General features: G+C 39.4%; 1 protein-coding gene across 1 annotated transcript in view; it reads right to left on the minus strand.

Moving 5' to 3' along the window:
* Positions 1–17,525, minus strand: part of LOC141111710 (uncharacterized) — a 67,512-nt gene extending 49,987 nt beyond the window's left edge. The window contains exons 1-15 of the mRNA XM_073603855.1: positions 17,447–17,525; positions 15,199–15,460; positions 15,001–15,115; positions 12,402–12,489; positions 11,616–11,722; positions 9,141–9,357; positions 7,863–7,988; positions 6,943–7,060; positions 6,189–6,327; positions 5,302–5,412; positions 5,031–5,100; positions 3,144–3,281; positions 2,377–2,541; positions 1,608–1,702; positions 927–1,053 (exon numbers count right to left, since the gene is read on the minus strand). Coding sequence (XP_073459956.1) covers positions 927–1,053; positions 1,608–1,702; positions 2,377–2,541; positions 3,144–3,281; positions 5,031–5,100; positions 5,302–5,412; positions 6,189–6,327; positions 6,943–7,060; positions 7,863–7,988; positions 9,141–9,357; positions 11,616–11,722; positions 12,402–12,489; positions 15,001–15,115; positions 15,199–15,460; positions 17,447–17,525 — 1,957 coding nt within the window. The remainder of the gene's footprint in view (positions 1–926; positions 1,054–1,607; positions 1,703–2,376; positions 2,542–3,143; positions 3,282–5,030; positions 5,101–5,301; positions 5,413–6,188; positions 6,328–6,942; positions 7,061–7,862; positions 7,989–9,140; positions 9,358–11,615; positions 11,723–12,401; positions 12,490–15,000; positions 15,116–15,198; positions 15,461–17,446) is intronic.
* Positions 17,526–22,438: the final 4,913 nt, after the last annotated feature.

Genomic DNA, 22,438 nt, shown 5'->3' on the forward strand with positions numbered 1-22,438 from the left:
AGCTCAAACAGTGTTCCCAGGATCTCTTTATCACCCTCACCTAGGTACAATGAGCAGAAGCCGAGGATAACTGTATATTTTACTTTTTCCTCCACAGGTTTGCTTTTTTTACACTTTAATGATGATTTGTCAAAGGGGTGGAATCTCTAATATCATAAGTGAACCTTACATTTTACTACAAGGTACTAATCTCAAAAATAATAAGCATCATATTATAAAATATATGTATCAATTGATCAGTGTCAACCAATCTATACTTACCACCAAACCTAGAAAAACAAGGAAGTAATGGAATATAACACAGAGTCAGAGCTAGACAATCCGTACAACCCCCTACTAGATCTCCAAAAATCTAAATTCCCTTTTTCTCTATTCCTTTTTTTTTTAACTTAATTTATTTCTCATAAACTCACTCAAACTTGTTCCTTAAAATATCCAGGAACTTCCATAAGATTGAGCAAAATAACCACACTAAAAGTTATTATTTCTCTTCCTAAAATTACAGATGTTTGTATTTCAACAACAAAGAAGCACAGAAGCACCTACTTAGATTAGAAAGTATACACATTGCCTATTCAATCACAAATTGCAAAAATAAGGAGTTACTTCTCATATTAAGATACTGTATGCAAATGTACACCCAGAACCGCTGAGTTATAGCAAAGATACAGCTTAATTCTAAATTTTAAACATTTTGCAGATCTTTGTAAACCTATGTATAATATCTATACATTATGTATTAGAGCTGATCTAAAAAATAAAATTGTGATACTAAACCCTCTGTACAATAGAATACAAATTTTTCAAATACACATAATGTTACTTTACATTTTTTTTCAAAAGTAATCATTGTCAAAATTTTTTTTTTTAAAGTATAATGCAAATGTCTTGGATAATATCCGCCATATAAAAACCTCCATACATACCGCAGAGGTCGCCTCTCCATCCAACCAGAGTCACTCCCTCAGCAGCGCAGGCCCGTGCATAGGCAGATAAGGCTGCACAAACACTGTCTTCACTCTTCTCATAGTTACAGCTGTCATACATACAGTTCTGTTGGTACAAAACACAATTATACACCATGTCTTAGTGATCACTCTTAAAATAGGAGGGTCTACTGAAGGTTTGCAAGAAATATGCTGATTTATAGAAAGTTTATGTAAAACATTTACAAATAGCTTATTATTCCTGTGTAATTGAGTATGATAATTGGTATATCTTATAACGACTATTGATTTTGCTATTATATTGATCTTGAATGTTATACATTATTTATATTTAGGAAAGTTATAAAAATAAGGCTTTGTTAAAGCAGGTAAACTAAAACGGCATAATTTTCTTTAAGATAGTGGGGTTGATTTAGTAAAACCGGAGAGTGGAAAATCTGGTACAGCTCTGCATAGAAACCAACCAACTGTCAGTTTTGTCAAAGCATTATTGAACAAGCTATAGTTAGAAGCTGATTGGCTACTATGCACAGCTGCACCAGATTTTGCACCCTCCAGTTTTAGTAAATCAACCCCAGTGTCTTTTATGGACTTACATGGTCTCTTCTGCCATGTGGACTATCTAACACATTTATGTTTACTTTAAAGCAGATCACTCACCTTCTCATACACAGCTGGATGCACAACAGCATGGCATTGAGCGAAGGTTCCATTGCTGTCCGAGAGCTGAGAGCACCAAAACTTGGCAAACCTCTCTAAAGATTAGTAAATAAAGGGTTAAATGCCATTAAATAACTAAGCAACTGTTTATACAGATTAGCTTTGTTGAAAGTCTATATGATATTCATAATTTTACCATAAAGCGCACCTGTGTTTTGTTTATGTAGAACAAAGCCACAGATTCATTTTATGTTTCACCCACCCCCAGGCAGCACTCTATTTGCCCATTGGGAGCAAATAGAAATACCCGTTATATTTGAATATGGAAGAGCTCCCACATTACAATATTGGTGCTTGGTGATTAGCCCAGCACGGTCATATGAATGTAGGGAAAGTCCTGTATAAGCTTGGAGTTATGACTTGAAGCTTACACAGGGCTTCATCTGTCCACTTGTGGTGGCTGGACAACAACTTACAAAAGCAGGATTTCTCCCACTTTCTCACATACTGCAACACACTATAAAGCAGATTACCAGTTTTATAATTAAAAGAGCATGACACCATTATTCAGATTTAGCAGCTTTGCAATTTACTATGTTTTCTCTGCACCCTCAACCTGCTCATTTGACTCTGCAATTAAGTCCTCTCTTTGTTAACCCTACATTAATACCCCACCACCCCGAATGACTAAAATATATACTATTAAGGTATTCAAAAATATTTGCAAATTTAATCTCATAATATGTTTATAAAAAGATTCCTCACATACCATTGTCTACACTGAGTGCACATGGGTTTTCATAACTGTCCTTCACATCACTGCAGTCTGCCTGGCTCTTCCAGGTGTTGGCAAAGGCAGCTGCTGCCCCCTCAAGTGCTCCACTCAGAGACTTAAAATCATCTGTCCGGACCTTATTGAAGTCACCACAGAGACCTAAAAACATTGAAAATAACAATATTCTGTTAAAATAAATAAAAAGCAATGTAGTGTCCCAAAGGACCACCAGTAAATCAAGCCTTGTTTACACCTCTTCACATTTATTATACTTCCAGCAGTGTTAATTTAGTCGACTAAAATGACTAAACAATTTTAAGCGACTAAATGAATACTATTTTAGTCGACTAAAATACGACTGAAACTAAAACAATTGAGATGACTAAAATATGACTAAATCTAAAAGCCATTTTAGTCAAAAGACTAAAATGAGACTAAAACTAAAATGCCATTTTAGTCCTAAGACTAAAATGAGACTAAAACTACAATGCCATTTTAGTCAAAAGACTATGACTAAAACTAAATTGCAATTACTGAAATGTACTGGAGATTTTAGTCGACTAAAACGTAGGACATTTTAGTCGACTAAAATGTATTGGAGATTTAGTCGACTAGATACGACTAAAACTAAAACATTTGCAGAAGACTAATATGGGACTAAAACTAAAATGCCATTTTAGTCCTAAGACTAAAATTAACACTGACTTCCAGGAACATTAAAGACTAAAGCCCCAAATAAAAAGACATGGATAAACTTTTACCGCATGCATTTCCTTGGTACTCAGGGTCCAGTCTCACTGAGACCTGCATGACTGGAACAAGCTGAACCTGGATCTGGATCCCATTGAAGGTCTGAATGACCAGATAAAAAGAAGATGGCTGCAACACAGCAAAATTATCTGAAAAAGACAAATGTAAAGAATGTAAATTAACAACCTGGTATTCAATAAACAAAGAAAATCCAAGAAGAAATATAGTATGTAGATATTTCACTTGCACTTCTTAGGCAGAAGCTGTGACACGCTTACATCTGTTTCATCACAGATATTTATGTTTGATTACCTCTGTACATTTCTTTATATAGAACCAACAATTCACATAGCACTTACATATTATATATGCTCAGCAGTCCATACCCTCAAGGATCTTACAGTCTATCGTCCCTATCACATATGCATACCTACACATTAGGACCATTTTGGACTCTAGAGCCAATTAATCTGCATGTCTTTGGAATGTAGAAGGAAACCAGAATACCCTACACAAGTGCAGAGATAACATGCAAACTCCATGCAAATAGTGTTTTAACTGGGATTTGGACCAGGGAATCTTGTGCTGCAAAGCAGAAGTGCTAACCACTAAGCTATTGTGCCCTAAGTGGGACTGTGCTGACCATATGAATAGAGGATTTCAGGTTTTAGAACTGCCACAGGTTGAAATTCTTGCCATTGCTTTTTTTCGCCCACATTGATATTCCTTTTTTTTTTTTATTGCTGCCTAGTGATGCCATGATTTTGGGTTATATGCATCAACATTGCTGTGCACACCCAAGTCTACTTAGATCTATTGTGGTCTTTCATAAAAAGGTTAATTAGGGCCCAGTGGATTAGCGTAGTTTAATCATAGTGCTGCACTCTACAGTATACACTGAGTGTTATCAAATCAGTTAAAAAAACAAAACTGACTTATTTAACTGCCATTATGGAACTGCATATATTTTATCTCCTCTAACTCCTGGATTTAAAAACCACCTGCCCATGTATGTGACTCTCTGCTTATAGAATTGTTATAATCTCCCCACTCCCTTAAAAGGGCACTGTACATTCCTGACAATAGTTGCAAATGGACAGATAACTACCTATGAATGGCAGACAGGAAGATACGTGCACCAGGACCGCATCAATACTGTACATGCATTCATTTATATCACAGGTGAGGGGGATCCTCTATGTTCCTAACAGGTAGCAGAATGGCCACACTGAGGCATGGGCCCTAAACATGACTGGTCTTTACAAGAGCTTCTAATGGCAAGAAATATATCCCGCCAAGAATTCTTAGAGTGCTACCCTCAGGATTGCCTGGCTGGAGACATCTAATAGTTCAAGTAGGACAAAAGCAGAGCAGAGTACCGAACAGTTAGGTGAAAGTGAATGGATAACTAAAACAAAGAACAAAAAAATTATTTATCACAGCTTACCAGTCCTTAGATGTGTAGGATTAACTTGCTTTCTTTTTTTTATTTCTAACTAGGAACATTTTTGTACACAAAATACCCAATGATCTTGCCAGAAATGCAGTGCCCTTGTCGTTTCCTGTGAACTGCACTGAAGACAATTTTTCTTCCTAGCTATCTTCTGTAAACTACCAATTGCCTGTGCTACTCACATAATGGAGGTGAAGAGCTACAAATGTGTTTGTAACCCAAATCAGGAAAGCAGTCTGGGTGACAACCATAACTCTCTCATAGATACAGCAGAGGAGTGTCATAGCTACCCAGGAACAGGAAGTGAGTTATTTGCAGAATTACTAGGTGAAAGTAAAGCAAAAGAAGGTTGTAAAAAAAAAAGAAACAAATACAGGCACTACACCAAAGACTAGTAAGCTGCAATGTATTACATTTTTGGGTTTGGGTTTACATGATTCTGTACCTGTGACTAGTGGTGCACGAGCGTAGATCCCATTCAGAAGCACAGTTCCTGATGACTTCACTGTCAGAACCTACAGGTTACAGAGGTGACATCAGTTTAATAAAATGATCAAACTAAAACAAATGGCTAGGGCAACACAAGTTTTAAACAGGACTAACAATGAGCAAAAAAAAGGGCAAAAAGTGATATTCACTTTGTATACTACAAGGATATTTTTAGTCAGTATCTGGAAAGAGAGGTAAATTGTACTGGTGCACTGAGCATTACTCACTGTCTGTCCTTTACCCAAAGAAAGGGTGATACTTCTCAGACAAGTTTCGGTATTGGTCACTCCACATTTCCTCAGCTCGGTCAGCACAGTGAACATGTTTGTGACACAGTCCTACAAGGAAGAATGAAGGGGAGAGTTATTGGAATGTGGTATGTAAATAGTGTCATTCTAGGGATTACTGACCTGCAATAATCTGGTGTTTGTTTTGCATTAGTAAAAAGATTCAAATTTTAGTGATAATATATCATTTTCATCTCTTCAACAAAAATGTTTTATTACACTTTATCTATCTACCTGCCAGAATACAGATGGCTTTTTTATATATTATGCCCCGGGTATTTTGACATCTAGAGATTCTTATCAATTGGATAACCTTATGTAAACCATGTTTGTTCTACAGCATCTTATCACACAGTTTATGTAAAATTGAATGCTTTACGCTAGGCATACACTTCACATTGTTTGGGGTTCCTGATGAACTGGCTGAATTTCGCTTCATGAGTGGTCCTGTTGGCACCCTACCGCCTGATATCCTTTAAATTAAAAAAAAAATCAAAGGAGCTGGGCAGAAAACCGTCAAACAAACAGCAACTGCATCCAATCAGATGCAGCTGCTGTTCAGGTATTCTGACAGCCGCCAGTCCTTACTGATGGAATACAATAGCCACAGCTGGAGATTCAACCTTTAGGCTAAACGAAAAAAGTCTGTCATTGTATGGACAGCTTTAATTTAATCTCTTACTTACAGAATTTATTCTTTATGAAAATAACTACAGAAAACATTATAATAGTACTACAATGGGTGAATACGGTGCATATCAAAATTCACCATATGGCTGCTACCGTGCACTCAGAGTGAAACTTGAAGGCTTGATGAGCAATGTTACCTTGGTAAAGATGTAGCTACAGTCTCCATGGAAGTTATAGTGACCACCATCATAGGTGTAGACATGTGAGCCCCCCTCAAGTGAGCAGCGTCCAGCACAAGGCATAGCCTCACAGCTCCACTGACCACCATGACAAGTGCTATAATAAACAATGCAAACACAGTCAGATATAATGATATTATTAATGTTTATTGCTCAAATTCATTTCTTGTGATTTCAAAAAGCTTTAGACGGCTTTTCAACTTAAAATAGATGTTTCTATTTAAGACTGTCATGTTCAAAAATGTATGTATTAGTATTTTGCAGTTATGAGAAGAAAGTACTAAGAAAGAATTCTGATAGAGAATTTATAAAAGAGACCTTTCCCATAGGGAAAGCTGTACTATCAAAGAGGAACTCCAGGCACAAAAATGTTAAATATATTCCTCAGTAACCATGCAATGTGCATCAAATGCCTTTGCAAACCCAGATATAACTTTGTACAAAACAGTGTATGCTGTGAGAGAGCAGAGCTGTAGATTGGGTCCAGCAGGTCCTTGAGCTATAGGCTCCCTTTAACGAAACTACAGAAGGGGGCGGAGACATGACCAGTCACACAGCACAAGGAGAGGGATCAGTAGTGACTGGTCTTTACACAAAGCTCCTCTAAAGAGGCAAAGTGGAGGAGTTATTTTGTGCTGGATTACTGTACAAATCGGTAAGATATACACAAAGAAATGACTGAGCACTTTCACAGCTAATTTTTAGTTCTTACCAATTGTGGCAGTTGCTGGTATAAAATTCTCCTGGTGCAAATTTCTTATTGTTGTAGGTGCAGGAACATTTACTGAGAGGGATGCAACCTCGATCATCAACATCATCCAGTACCGTTCCTGAAAAAAACATTGATTGAGCTTAAAAGATGGTTCTAATAACTCTTATTATTATGGTACCGATAACCAGAGTAAACGCTGTAATGACTTACTAAGGCCAGTTTACTTATCTTATGCTTACACTAGCGGTCAGACAGCTTTTCATCTACATTTGACAGGCGGTGAGGAGGCGATATGTTGCCTGCTTACTGCCTGTTTTAACCCCGTAAAGGCCGCACCACTGAACTGCAACCGCGGGCATTGCATATTTTTTCTGGGGGGTTGTCATGTTGCCCCTATTTGCTTGAATAGGTCATGCTTGGTGGTGGTGCTGTCTGCAGACCACAACAGGGGGGGATCATTTTTTGCCACAGCCAAAGCAAAGCATCACAGCCACAGCATGTGTACACCCCCGTCTGCTGCCTTTGCAACTTAAGTGGAGGGGGTGGTAAAAATGCAGCTCAACTATGTTTTTTTTTTTTTGCGCCACCCTCCTTCACCACAAATGTAAAGAGGCCCTATAGGGGTTGAGAATCTTCACTCCATAAACTGAATTAATTTCAATTATGTAATCATGTGAAATGAAAATTCCTGTATTGGATAATCAAAGTGAACACAGCTACAGATTCTCAACTTCTGTAAAGAAATGATCCCATTGTGTCATCCTTTTCAAACAACTGAGTTTCGGATAACTTTAGAGGATGTTGATTCAGTAGTTTAATATGTTATATATCTGTAGAAATAACCCAACTCAGAATAATCACCAAAAACACACAAGGAATGCTTGCTGTTAAAAAAAAAAAAAAAAAAAAAATGATTTTACCTGGTGGACAGAAGCAGCCATCTATGCAATGATCTTCACAAACAAGCGTCCGCTCAGAGTTGGAACAAGTATCAGCACAAGGTGAACCGCATTCATTATACTTCATGTTCATTGGACAGGTCCTCTCTGCCAAAAAAAACACTCAAAGTCAGTAAAAAGTGACAGATTTTAGAAAGTAGTTAGTCTCCAACTTGGCTTAAAAAACTGGTAAATAAAAACACAGAAGAATGTCCTCCAAAAAATAATGGTCTATCGAGTTTGCCCCCCTTTTTTAACCTTTTTTTATTTGAGCATAGTTCTAGGTTTGTCCTTAACATGTTTAAATTCACCTACTGTTGACTGACTTACTACCTCTGCTAGAAGTTTATTCCAAGTATTAACTACTCCTTCGATCAATTTTTTTTCTATGGTTACTTCTAAACTTTTCTTGCTGATATGCTCTTAAAGCGACATAAGGGGGCATACATGGACAGATCTTATAGGCCATTATAAAGTCTGATCATTACGGTGACCATCATATAGGTGGCACCAGCATCTCTAGTTCCTGACTTATTTGGATGTTTTTTAACAGTGAAAGTTTTAGTAAATCAACCCCAATGTGTTTCACAAATGTTAAGATAGAATATACAATAAAGGGGCAGAGACTAATTTTACTTTGGTAGTGTCAAGTATACTATAGATTCCAGCTTATTAAAGTCTAATTTCAGCCACAAACAGTATTTAAGAATACAATTTAAAGTGGAGATTTTTTTAATGCTTTTATCTCTTTCCCTGAACCCATCAGAGCTTTTCCCTCACATCCTGTGTGCCTGTGATGTCTATACAATATATGGGGAGATTTTATACCAGGACAGGAAAGCACAGTCAGTAATACAAATATTGTCAGATATTCTAACCCTTCCTCCCCAATGTAAAAACAAGTGATTTTTTTCTTCTGTGTCCCCATTAAAGAAATTTTCTGTCATTTCCTGTTCTGACAGGAAGTGAGAGGAAATCTCTCTAACAGAGACACAGGCAGCAATAAAACCTTTCCCTGCTCTATCCAAAACTAAATAAAAAGTGTCCCCTGAAGTTCGGCTTTAATGACCAACCATTTTCTGATAGCTGGTGCAGCACATTCTGCATTAGACTCTTTCAACAAAGTGGAAGCTTTCTAGCTAAGACTATAAACCTAATATGGATAAATACCACTGTAGTCATTTTTGTACTATCGACAGTGGAAAACTACCTTAGAAAAGGACATAGACAATTAAAAAGGCCAAGAAAAAATGTATTTACCACACATGGTGCCGGTTCTCCAATTTTTTGGCATCCCACCAGCATGGGTGCACTGCCTGGAATACTCAGATAGGGTATCACAGAAGCATGAGGCATCAGATGAATTCTGACAGCTACAGAGGTCAGACACACAGGCCTTGATGTACAGATCCTGAGGCACACGCAGGTCACAATCATCGAAGGCTGCGTTGGAAAACATCCGGACACAGGTCTCGCTCTGCATGGAGAAGACCAAAAACATTAACATTGTAGTGCACTGTATGTAAGTATACTGTATGTGTACTGTATGCTCATGACAGAATGTAGTGACGGCTGTAATCATTATAATGTGTAACTACATGAAATAAAGACGATCATACTGTCATTTTATGTAGCAGTATTGCCTATCCGTATACAGTATATGGTTTCCACACTTTGAAATGGAGATATTTGTGTGTAAATTAGCAACATTTCAATGGAGCCATGCTAATGATTTCACCTGCGATCTTGCAAACTGCAAGAAGAGTTTCAATTGCCCTAAAGAGCAGAACAGGAAAAATTGGTGTACATTATGACTAGTTTTGAGCTTACTTTTGACAAGGACTACGGGGTTAATTTACCAAACCAAATAGTCTGTTAAAGTATATAGTATATATGTGTAAAACCTTATATTTATTTCCACATTCTATTTCAATTATTGCTAGCCTACTATTAATCTGAACAATTGTCAAGATTGTAAACTTACCTTGTGAAGGTCCCCACACATTTATTTTTCTAAATTCACTGTCAGGTGTTTTTACACCTTAATGCATAGGATGCATTGAGGTGAAAAAACAGGAAGGTTTACAACCCCTTTAGGCTTAAGGTACACGGGACATTTTTACAACCTCTCCTGAACGATTTAACTTGACAGATAAAAACCCACGTTTAAAACGTCCGTTTTGCTGCATTTACATGCCGTGTTTAGTGCCGTTTTTGCCGCGTTTGCGTTTGGAAGCGTTTGCCTTTATAGCGAAAAATGAAAAATGCCTATAAACGAAACGCGGCTAAACGCCGGTACCGAGTTTAGCCGCGTTTGGCGTCTGAAACGTCAGAAACTTTGGCGTCTGAACTCGTTTTTTTGCCTTCAAAGAAAAGTCTCTAAAGGCAACTGCCTAAAAACGACTTTAAATGAACCTGTGTACATGTACACATACATGTACACATAAGATAACTTTGGATGAGTTCAGGGGCAGCTGAAAAAGCAGCCAACTGCCTCTAAATGTCCGTTTATCAACAGCAGTGTACATGAGGCCTTATTTGCTAGTAAAATGCTGATTATTATAATATAAAAGTGTATGCTATGACCAAAAAATTCCTTTAACTTTGCAAGGGAAGTTTTCCCTAGCTTAGTAAATTAGGTGAAACTCCAAAGACTTCCATCATCCAATCATGTGCACACAAAAATACTTTTTTTTATTTTCCTTGCACATAATTGAATAATATTTGAAAATGAAATCTCACCACATTTACTAATCTCTGGGAAAAATTCACAAAGCAGCTTTCCTTTTGAGTGCATGAACCAGTTGTAATTTTTCAGTTACCCTATTACATAAATAACAGCAGAGTCTATAAGTGATTATATGAACGGCAATAAAACATATGGTAGGGAATTTAATAAAACTGGAGCAGACAGAATCTTGAGTAGCTTTGCACAGTAACCAGCTGGATCAGAAATCAGCTTCTTCAGCTTGTTCAGTGAAAGTGGAACTTTACCCATAACAACTTGATAAAAAATAATGTTCTTTAGCAAGAAACATACATTCCACATTAATAATTATGCTACCAAAATGAGTGTGTGTTGTAAATTGCCTCCGGCATAGCTCCCGTTTCTTCTTACTGGAGACTGTCATTTTGCTGAAGCCCAGAGCCACATTACAGCAGTAAATCATAAAGCGGAACTAAACCCAGCAATTTAACAGTTTCAAAAAACAGTTACATTCCTGGAATGCTGGGATTGCTGTCAGATTTGCTTGTGTCCTCAACCAAACTGTCAAACCATCAAATGGCTGGTGTCATAACTGATCACATGGGCAGCACCATGGCAGCTGCAGATCAAACAAAAGCAGCTTCCTTGGCTGTAAAGGATAGGAAGGTTTAATTCTGCTTTAAGGCTGTCAGTAGATCGTCCTCTACAAACTCAGCAGTGCCTAAAAATGCCTAAAAATGGAGCGCAACTGAGTATGTGCAGAGCAGGGAGAGGCAGTGTATTACTGGATTATAAACAGTATAGGCACTTATTTTTAATGTTTTACATAACCATACCTGCAAAAGGGGCCAGCCTGAAGTGATCTAGCAGGACTTGATTTTCTGACTAAAGTTTCACTTTAAACTTTGAAAATGAATGCTAGAAGCTGATTGGTTGGAATTACACAGCTGCTCTAGAGTTTATCTGCTTGAATTTTAGTAAATTCCCCTCTTTGTCTTGTCGTTTTAAAAGTCTTTCTAAAATCTTACCAGATTGCTACAATTTTTAGGAGCAGATGGTACAACGTCTTCACATTGCTCCGTAGGTCCATCCATCTTTTGCAGGTTTCCAAACTGCACAGGTGTCAGCTGGATATCTGTATAAACACACATATTTTCACCAACATAGTATGTACAGTATATCTTATAAAATATTATGTAACCTCCCGCCTCTTCCAATCAGAAAATGCTTTTCATTCATTGAAGGACTGCAAAACATTGTCTGAATGGCACCCGTGCCAAGTGGGCAACCTCTTGTGTTTTGTTTTCAGAATGCAGCAGGGCAGCCTCTTGATACGGGACCCGAAAGCTATTGGGGGTCAAAGGAGTAGCGGAATCTTCTACAGTGATTTCCAGCTTATAGAGGGATCCCATAGTATATTTATAGTTCCATTGGTCCAAGATGGACAGATGTAACTATAAAAAAATATCCATACCTTGAATTCTTCTTGAAAAAAACAAATTTAAAATACATTCGACCCAAAGCCATTATGATTCCCCTTAAATACCACTGTGCACAATTATGTCTGATATTTTTATTGCAACTTCACTATAATATGGCTTTAGTATACAGTAATTGGATAATTATCTACTACCACATTTACGGTATGCGACCTGTTCTACAATATGTGCTGAGAGCTATATTATAAAATGAATTTGAATTAAAATAGCTTTGTTGAAAAAGTGTATTCAGTGAAAGAAAGTGAGTTTCTGTAAATGTCAAAAGTACTAAGAAAGAATATGTTATAATACAGGATTATAAGTAGTAGAACATACTTTTATTCACAAACTCATCCTGAGTCAGCCCATTCATGTTTCCACACAATCCACATGTACTGTTCATGTATTTTGATGGAACATTCACCTGTAAATCAAATTAACATAAGTGTAAGATACAAAGAATAAAAGGTCTCTGTGTCACACGCCTGCCATAGGCAAAAATGTTGTCAAGAAAATAAGCAATGGCAGCATGAAAGAAGCAATGGTTGCATGTTATTTAGTCAAGTCTAATATTAAATATACTATTACATTAAATGGGTCTACATTTAAAAAGTGAAGATTTACTATGTTAGAATGCATTCAAACCTGTGAATACGCCCAATATCGATTGCATGTGAGAACTCTGACGAGTGATCATCCATGGACACAAGAAGTCTGTGCCTGGGGTTGAGCGCTAGCAGCTGATCGCTGCACGATTACGTATGAGCCGCCACAATTAGCTGCAAGAACCGGTGGCCTCTCATTGCCCCGCTGGCTTTCTCGCATGTAATCAGTGTCAGGCACATTCACAGCTGTGAATGTACCCTTATATTGAACATCTACAAATGATAACTGTGCCTTAGCAATGCCCTGAACAGTGTACCTTTTGTTTGGGATTTCTCCTGAAAAGTAGCAGTGCACTTCCTGGTATGTGACTGTGCCTAGACACTTCTGTGCCTACAGCCTCATATCTGTATATCTCCAGTGTAAGATTAAAGTGGTTGTTAAGCCACTCTAACAAGTATGTCTCCTTATGCAGTCTCCTTATGCAGTGTCTCCCTCTGTGTGTGATTTATAAAAAAAATGCTGTAAATACCTCATGTAGGAGCCGATATCTGCAATCACTGGCTGTAACGTAGATATTTGCCAGCACACCAAGGATCGGCACAAAGTGTCGTCCAAACGGGTAGTTTATTGCATGATAACAACACAAGAAAGGTGCAACGTTTCAGAGTCACGCAGGACCGCTTCGTCAGGCATGTGAAGCACATGACCGGCCGGGTCTCTCCTTTCCTCCTCTGTCAGATGCACCGGGAGGGGCCGAGATTCCCCTGCTGGCGTCAGTCTGGAGGGGAGGAGGGGAGACTTGGCCGGTTATGTGATCGTGGATCCCGGCTCTTACATGAGGTATTTGCAGCATTATTATTATGTTATTTGAGCAGCAGGAGCGCAGGGGGGCGACACTGGCATGAGCTGACAGGCAGGTAGGGGAGGGGGAAGGAGGACACAGGAGACAGAGGAGACACGGGACAGCAGGCTGCGGACAGAGGAACGCAAACTGACCACAGTGTCAGGGCTCAGCAGCCATGATTACCATGGTCAGTTTACAGAGGGGAGAAGAGAAACTGGCAGGATCAGCCAGGTTTTTTTAGGTGTTACAGGCGGCCAAATGACACAGCACAAGCACTGTGTCAAAAAACATGCTTTAAAGGAACAGGATCTATTTTTTTGGGTTAACAAACGCTTTAAGGATCTGCTACCTCTGACTACTAGTCTCAGAATAATATGTATGTCAGTAATAGAGAAAGATCAGCTACAGGAAGACTGCAGGCAATACTGGTAACTAGTCCTTTGGCCTCTGCCGGTTTTATCAAAATTAAGTTTCTCTTGATGGTCACAGTTGTATAAGGCTTCTAAGGCTTCATGAACACTACATACACGGGCTGTACAGTGTGCAGAAATGCATAATCACTTTCATGGGACCCACTGCTGCTGCGTACAGCTACCCATCAAGTTGAATAAAAGATGCTGCTGTATGCAGTTATGCGCCGGCGGTTGCACAAAGCACACACACACTAAAGTTTGCTCTGAACACAGATAATGTGTGTTCAGAGCATAGGTCCGTGAGCAGAGATTGCAATTAGCGGACCTCCAGCTGTTGCAGAACTACAAGTCCCATGAGGCATAGCAAGACTCTGACAGCCAGAAGCATGAAACCCAGAGGCAGAGGCATGATGGGACAACAACAGCTGGAGGTCCGCTAATTGCATATCCCTGCTCTAGAGCATAACTGCGTACAGCCACATCTTCTAATTCCTCTCATGGGTAGCTGTACACAGCAGCAGCTTGTCCCCTGAAAATGAGTATGCGGACTCTGCATGCTGTACGGTTCCTGTACAGATGTGTGCATAAAGCCTAAATGTTATTTCTAAAGAAAAGCATAATATTGGACATTACAGGTCAAATCTTAAGCTATAGTAATGGTGGATAGGGTAGATTTAGGGCTCTTCACACCATAGCATGCATCATGGCCCACAATATAATAAGTGTTACCCCAACACATGGTAGTGTACTGTAGTTATATGTAGCAATGCAAAGTTAATTGCATCCCAATGCACAACTACAGTGCACTGCAAGGTATCTGCATTAAGGAACACCACAACACCCAGATACTTATGCTCTGTGCGTTGTGCTCACTGTTTAATAAATGATGGTGCAGGACCTATTTTTCCATGGGTTGAGATGTCTTGACAGTTCATTCATTTTAAACAGGCTGCTTATTATAACATGATGAAAACATTAGACATATATAAGAGAGCTACTTTGATAAAGGATTCAGTGTCACTAACACAAACTTTTGAAAATAATTGTGGATGAGATGAGTAAAGCCTTTTACCGTGACAGAATCAGCTTCATTCCATAAAAGCACTACTCCCAGCTTGGAAGAAACTTGCACATATACACTGTTGTACTCAATTTGTACTCCAAACTGGCTGTATGGAAGAGTGACCCTGCAAGAAAAGTTGTTTTATAGAAACTTGTGTATGCTTGGATTCAATTTAACATTAATCTGTGCATTCTCAATCAGAGTTACCTTTTCCCTCCCACTTCGATCACACCTTTCTTCATCTCAGTGACAAGGCCAGCAATCTTTATCACCACATGGGACACCACTGTCCTATCTGAGTTTGACGAACGTCGTATCTGGATGTTGAAGTCTTCATATGTGTCTTTACAGTTTGAGGCTAATATATAGTTGCATGTTCCTGGAAACTGATAGATTTCTCCATCGAAGGTCTTATAGTGAAAATTTCCCCAGGTGCTGCAGACAAGGTTGTTGTGTGCTGGATTCATCACTGTTAGAAAAAGTATCATTTGGTATGAATAGGAGTGAAGACATATATGTAATTTGTCCCCAATGAGATTTCTACCCTGTTCAGGTAAACAATGTCAGACATAAAAGGGATGGAAAGGAAATCTCCCAAAAAGGAAATTAGACAAGGCAAAATGTAAGGTCCAGCTCCAGTTAAAAAATATACTTCTCAGACTTTGTTAAAATAACAAAAGGCAACTTCCATTGTGATACTGACTGTGTTACCAAACTTTCACAATCTTATTAGTCTTTGATTTGCTTCATTGCATAAGTTAGAGTGGCAATCAACTGTATTGAGCCAACTGGTAATGTCTATGTAGAAGTCTTCTTTAATGTACACATGTATACAGTATATTTATGTTGAATACTTGATTAGGAAGAGACACTAATTAGTGTATGTGTCATTAGTTCCCCCAAAAATTTGTTTTCTGTTGCAAAGACAAATAATGGGGTTTTATATAAAATTGTTTCTCAGGATAGCGTGCAGATTTAATCATTAAATAATGAATTATTAATCAATCATTACATTAGCAGTTTGTGCTTCTTGCTTAGTAGCACTGCATAGCACTTCTCTCTTAAAGCAAGTGCATGAATAAGGTCTGAACTAAAAACAATGGATTTATAATTGCTACCTATGGACTTTAAAGCACAATAGGACATGCATTTACAATGTGACACAATAGGGTTGATTTACTAAAACTGGAGAGTGCAAAATCTGGTGCAGCTGTGCATGGTAGTCAATCAGCTTCTAACTTCAGCTTGTTCAGTTAAGCTTTGACAATAAAACCTGGAAGCTGATTCTATGCAGAGCTGCACCAGATTTTGCACTCTCCCGTTTTAATAAATCAACCCCAATTCTCAAAATCTTTATTCCACCTTCAGCCAAAAACTGAACCTTGTAATTTTCCCTTCCTGATGCCAATCTATGGCAGGTAGTAGCACCAACTACTTCTGCTGTGGGCAGAAGTAGTTGGTGCTACTACCACATGTATGCTGCCATAGACTGGCATCAGGAAGGGAAAATTACAAACTAAGTATACAATTTTCCGTTTTCCTGGTGCCAACATTACGGCATACATGTGGCAGACCAATAACTTGCTACCAGGGTGGAAATACTAGGCAAAACCTATTTTATAGGAAACTGAGGAAGCTACAACCTTCCTGACAAAATCAGTTGTAGTGAGGACTGCTGAGCCCAATAGTAGAGTTGAGGAGATGTGCCATAAGAGGACGGGTTGGCTGCACTTCCTATCATCTTCACTTACAACCCAGCACAAGGTGCCCATTATGCTGGAATTTTTCTGGTCAAATGTACAGCACTTACTCACAATCCTTCTGGTATATTACAATAATATTTCAGAATGTGCATTCCATAGCTTCTCCTTAAAGAGACATTGTCCCTTTGCTTATTTAGATCAAAGTGACAGTGGATGCTGATAGTCCCCACCAATCCCCAAGAAAATATAATTGCCAGACTACACTCCCTGTAGGAGCTGCAGGAGCTTACCTTAGGTGAGCCCTAGTTTTGGATGGTGTTCACTGATCAGGTCCATTGGCTGTCACAAGGGGGAAGGTAACAAGTTCCCCCATACCTGGAAATTCGACTCCATTCAAGCAATAGAGCGAGGGCCCTGGCAGAGTTGAGAGGTGGTAAAGGAGTGACAATCATGAGCATTCCTAGCTGGGGAATGGGCTACTAGGGGAGACAGTCACAGACCCGAATGGGTAAAGTGATGGTGTCACTTTATAACTTTGGCAGCTGTCATCAAATTTATAAGAGATCACCAAACATAAAAGGGGATAGAAATAGAAGAAAAAAACAAACCTGAAAAATAACACCATACATATAAGGTAACAAAAAATGAATCTCAAATTTTGGCAACAAGTATGCCATAAAGTACAACAATAAGTTTCATCCTAAATTCGGTCCTTTGGATCCATAAGATAAACAGCTTGTGAAAATTCTTACCTCGTGGTGGTGGTGTACCTAAGGAATGTGTGAGAGCCAAAGTAGAAAGGATCCATATAACTGGACCCATAGTCCCCATGGTGCCACTGCTCACTGACAGGGGACACAAGTATTCTGGTTCCCCCTGTCTATCCTGGCTGTTTATATAGACCAGCCTTGTTCACCCTCCCAGTGGGAGATACCAGTAGAGACTTAATTTTGATCCAGTTAATTACACAAAAAAACAAGCTTCAAGCTTTCAATTTCATGATAGATCTAAACATGTAATAGTTGGGATTACACTGATCCTTTGGTTTATCTTTTCTTTTCCTACATCATATCCATTATAGGATTTTTCAGTCTGAAAAATGAGTTCACCTGTAACGTCAGAACAGGTATTCACCATAGAAGAATCATACTACAAATGCAAACTTTATTACATGCAGGTAAACGCAGGTTGCATAGGAATCCTCTACGGATCTTGAATACACTTAGGGAGCTATTGGTCCCATATGTGATAGCAATAAGGTTAACCACTTCAGCCCCGGAAGGATTTACCCCCTTAATGACCAGACCACTTTTTTGCGATACGGCACTGAGTCAATTCAACTGACAATTAACGTCCTTTTTTTTCACAAAAATAGAGCTTTCTTTTGGTAGTATTTGATCACCTCTGCAGTTTTTATTTTTTGCGCTATAAAAAAATAAAGACTGACAATTTTGAAAAAAAAAACAATATTTCTACTTTCTGCTATAATACATATCCAAAAATATATATATATAAAAAAAACTAATTTATTTATCAGTTTAGGCCAATATGTATTCTGCTACATGTTTTTGGTTAAAAAAAATCGCAATAGGCATATATTGATTGGTTTACGTCTACAAAACAGGGAATAGATTTATGGACTTTTATTTATTTTGTTATGCTTTTACTGGTAATGGCGGCGATCTGCGATTTTTAGAGGGACGGCGACATTGCGGCGGACAAATCTGACCCCACGTGACACCTTTTGGGGACCAGTGACATTAGTACAGTGATCATTGCTAAAAAAATGCACTGATCAATGTATAAATGACACTGGCAGGGAAGGGGGTAACACTAGGGGGCAATCAAGGGCTTAACTGTGTTCCCTGTGTGTGTTCTAACTGTGTGGGGGCTGGGATCACTGGGACAACACAGAGATCGCTGTTTCTGATCACTAAGAACAGCAGATATCCATGTTTTCCCCTGTCAGAACGGGGATTTACCTTGTTTACATAGGCAGATACCTTTTCTGCCTCTCTGTGCAGCGATCGCCGGTTGCCAGTGGACATCAAGTCCGCTGGACCCCCGCCCACAGTATCTATTGCATGAAAGGACGTACAGTACGTTGTTTTGTGCATTAGAGCCACCCTGCTGCAGTATATAAGCGGTGGGAGGTCTTAAAGTGGTTAATTGAGCCCCCCCCCAAACCATACCAGGCCACATGCCCTCAACATGGGTGCTTTGGGGCGGGGGGTCGGACGGTGGGGGTCTTATCAAAATCTTTAAAAAGGGGGCCCCCAGATCCTGGCCCCCCCTATGTGAATGGGTATCGAGTACCCCCTACCATTCACCAAAAAGTGTCAAAAAGTAATAATCACACGAGACAGTTTTTTAAAAATCCTTTATTAAAAAATAAAAAAATAGTGTCCCTCGCTGTAAATCCACCATCAATTACAAGGCCCACAGGACCCGAAAAATAGCAAAAAACAAAAACGCTCCATCTCCTAGGAGGTCTACCCGCTCTGTGCTTTGACAGTTCTTATATAAGTAAGGGGCGGGCGTGATGCCATGTGATGTCAGAAGGGGGCGGTGCCACCAGGTGACGTAGCCGGGTGGCCCTGCCCCTTACCTATATGATAATTGTCAAAGCGCAGAGCGTGCATATGGCGGGTAGCCTCCCAGAAGGCGGAGCGTTTATATTTTTTTCTATTTTTCATGTCCTGAGGGCATCATGATTGATAATGGATTACATCGAGGGACACTATTTTTATTTTTTTTTTAAAAGGAATTGTCAAAAACTGTTCCCTGTGGTTTTGACTTTTTGACACTTTTGTGTCACAATTTTTTAAACATTTTTCTATTGCTGGGAAATGCCGGCATTCTTTATCTTTGCATTCATCTGTCAGTGGGGAAACCCGCTGACAGATGATGACTCATGGTTGTTAAGGACGTGGGTGGCCGGCTTCCTGCTCTGCTGCTTAACAACTAGCTATTTCTTCACACAGAATTTGAATCGGTTTGATCATTTTTCGACCAATCCGAATTCTAATTGTTCTGAAAAGTTGGAACTCGTTAGCGTTAGAAAACAAATAAACAAAATTAATTTTAATGATTTTCATCTAAATTCATTACTGTTTCATTTGGAGATTCGGGTTGATATCCCTGGAGGTGTCTGTAACATGGAAGATGATTTGGCATTGCTGGAAGATTGGTTAAAGCAGTGGAGACTGCAGTTCAATGTTTCTAAATGTTAAATAATGCACCTATTCATAAATATTAAATATTTATGGACACCATTTAATGTGTATTTATCACTACTTTGCACTATGATTTAATTATGATTTAAGTAAGTATGACATATTTGTTATTTAAAATATATACATAGCTTTACAATCACTTTAAGGTAATGGGCAAACTTCTTTTTTCAACCTGTGTAACTAAGACATATACTTCCAATGCTGAATTTGTGATTCACTGCCACCTGCAAAATGTACTCAAGTGAGTTTATAATTAACTTATAACTGTGCAGTAATTAGTGTACAGTCAGGGAGGGGAAGATTATTTTTACTTAACTTGAAAATCCTGCATAGAATTGGATGAGATATCCTTAAGCCTGGTAAACACTAATACCGCGTACACACGGTCGGATTTTCCGACGGGAAATGTTCGATGGGAGCTTGTTGTTGGAAATTCCGACCGTGTGTAGGCTCCAACATTTTCTGTTGGAATTTCCAACAAACAAAATTTGAGATCTGGATCTCAAATTTTCCGACAACAAAATCCGTTCTCGTAAATTCAGATCGTGTGTACATAATTCCGACGCAAAAAGTTCCACGCATGCTCGGAATCAAGCAGAAGAGCCGCATTGGCTATTGAACGTCATTTTTCTCGGCTCATCATATGCATTGTGCGTCACCGCGTTCTTGACGTTCGAAATTTCCATCAAGATTTGTGTGACCGTGTGTATGCAAGACAAGTTTGAGCCAACATCCGTCGGAAAAAAACATGGATTTTGTTGTCCATGTTTTTTTCCGACGGATGTTGGAAAGTGTGTATGCGGCATAATAGTTTTCTTTTCGCTCAACCCAGTGGGTTGAATAAAAAAAAACTGACAAGGCGCATGCGCGAAAGCGTCCAAGATGGCCCCATAGCCCTGGAGCTCTGCACCACCACAGTATACAGAAACACTGTCCCACACAGCCACTGGATGAGAGGGGACTGTCCCAGGAATCGCCAGATGACCTTGTGATCAGCACGAAGGGACCTATCGAGCCACCTATCCCCCCACCCCCTCTGACTTCCCCTCCATGATGGAGGCCTTTGCCAGCATGCTAATAAAGGGCCTGGCCCAAACAGCAGCACACTTCACCAACTCTATACATGCTGACCTTCAACAAATTGGAGCAAGGATAGACACAATAGAAAATAAAACAGACCAATCGTTTGCCAAGATTAATCAAAATTCAGACAGAATCCAGGATCTCCAGGACCACTTAGAGATTGCAATGTCCAAAATTGACAAACTGGAAAACAGGCCGAGATGCTATAATTTTAGAATCCGAGGCCTACCCGAAGCAGTCAAGATGCGGCAGTCCGTACACTGATAAAAGATTTAATCCCCGCCATACCAGAACCTCGCCTGGAGCTTGACAGAGCTCACAGAGCCCTGCAACCACTACGCACAGGCGGCCTACAATGGGACATTATTGTAAAATCCCATTTTTACATGGTAAAAGAAGAAGTAATGAAAAGATCCTGCAATGCTGACAAGCTCACTATCCAAGGACATCGAGTCCAGATTTTTGCAGATCTATCCCCCTATACAGTCCAAAAAAGGCGCTCCTTGAAACTGCTGCTTCAAGTACTGACGCAAAAAAAGAAATCACCTATCTCTGGTCCTTCCCCTTCAGGCTGAATTTCTCTCATCGGAACAAGCCCTTTGGCTTCTCATCATTCTCAGAGGGGGAATACTAACTTTTGCACCTGGGGCTGATCACACAAGAAAACCCGATCTCGTCTGCCTTTAGAGCCTCCTCTTCTGCGAAAAGGCCTTCTCCACCGAGCCCTCTCACCTCGGTCTGGCAGCAACAGCAGTCAAAGAAGTCGAGGAAAGCGCATCACACCTGAGGAAGTACACCAGGATGTGGACAAAGATGTCCGGCTTCACACCTTCAGGAACTGAACTTTAGAGAGTAACTATTTCTTTACACCTTATTGATAGGGAGCTCCACAGTTTAGGCACAGGCAGCGCACTAAGACCCCGGAGTAATCTCCTGGGAGAGTGAGTCAGGCCTGAACTCGTATTTATGCCCAGATCTTAGATCTACTGTATGATCTTCCAACTATTATAACAATCTGAGCTGGGCCACCTGCTCTCTAAAAATTCTACTTAGGCTTCCCTGCAGCATCAGCACATACAGGTCAGTAAGCTATATGTAATCCAGAACTCTTGTCTTTAGGACAGGAGGCCTAAGTTTAGTTAACACAGTAGATAGCTCTAACTTAAGTTCCCAGGGTAGTAAGTGTGGTAATCCATGGTCTCTCCAGCCTATGAAAACCTACCCCTACTTTGAGGGGCAGGGCACAGGGTTTGCGGAGATTGGGGAATTTACCACGCGGATCACACCTTTAACTCACGGCTGGGGAGAGGTTTCTGTTGATAGGTTTCTGTTCAAATAATACTATTTTTTTTTTAAATGTTTTAGACTGGTTAGCCGTTGCATGTGCATTTTCTGCAGGATTCTCAGCTTACAGTACAAGGGGGA

The sequence above is a fragment of the Aquarana catesbeiana genome, linkage group LG11 (assembly GCF_042186555.1).
Source record: "Aquarana catesbeiana isolate 2022-GZ linkage group LG11, ASM4218655v1, whole genome shotgun sequence".
Classification (NCBI taxonomy): Eukaryota; Metazoa; Chordata; class Amphibia; order Anura; family Ranidae; genus Aquarana; species Aquarana catesbeiana.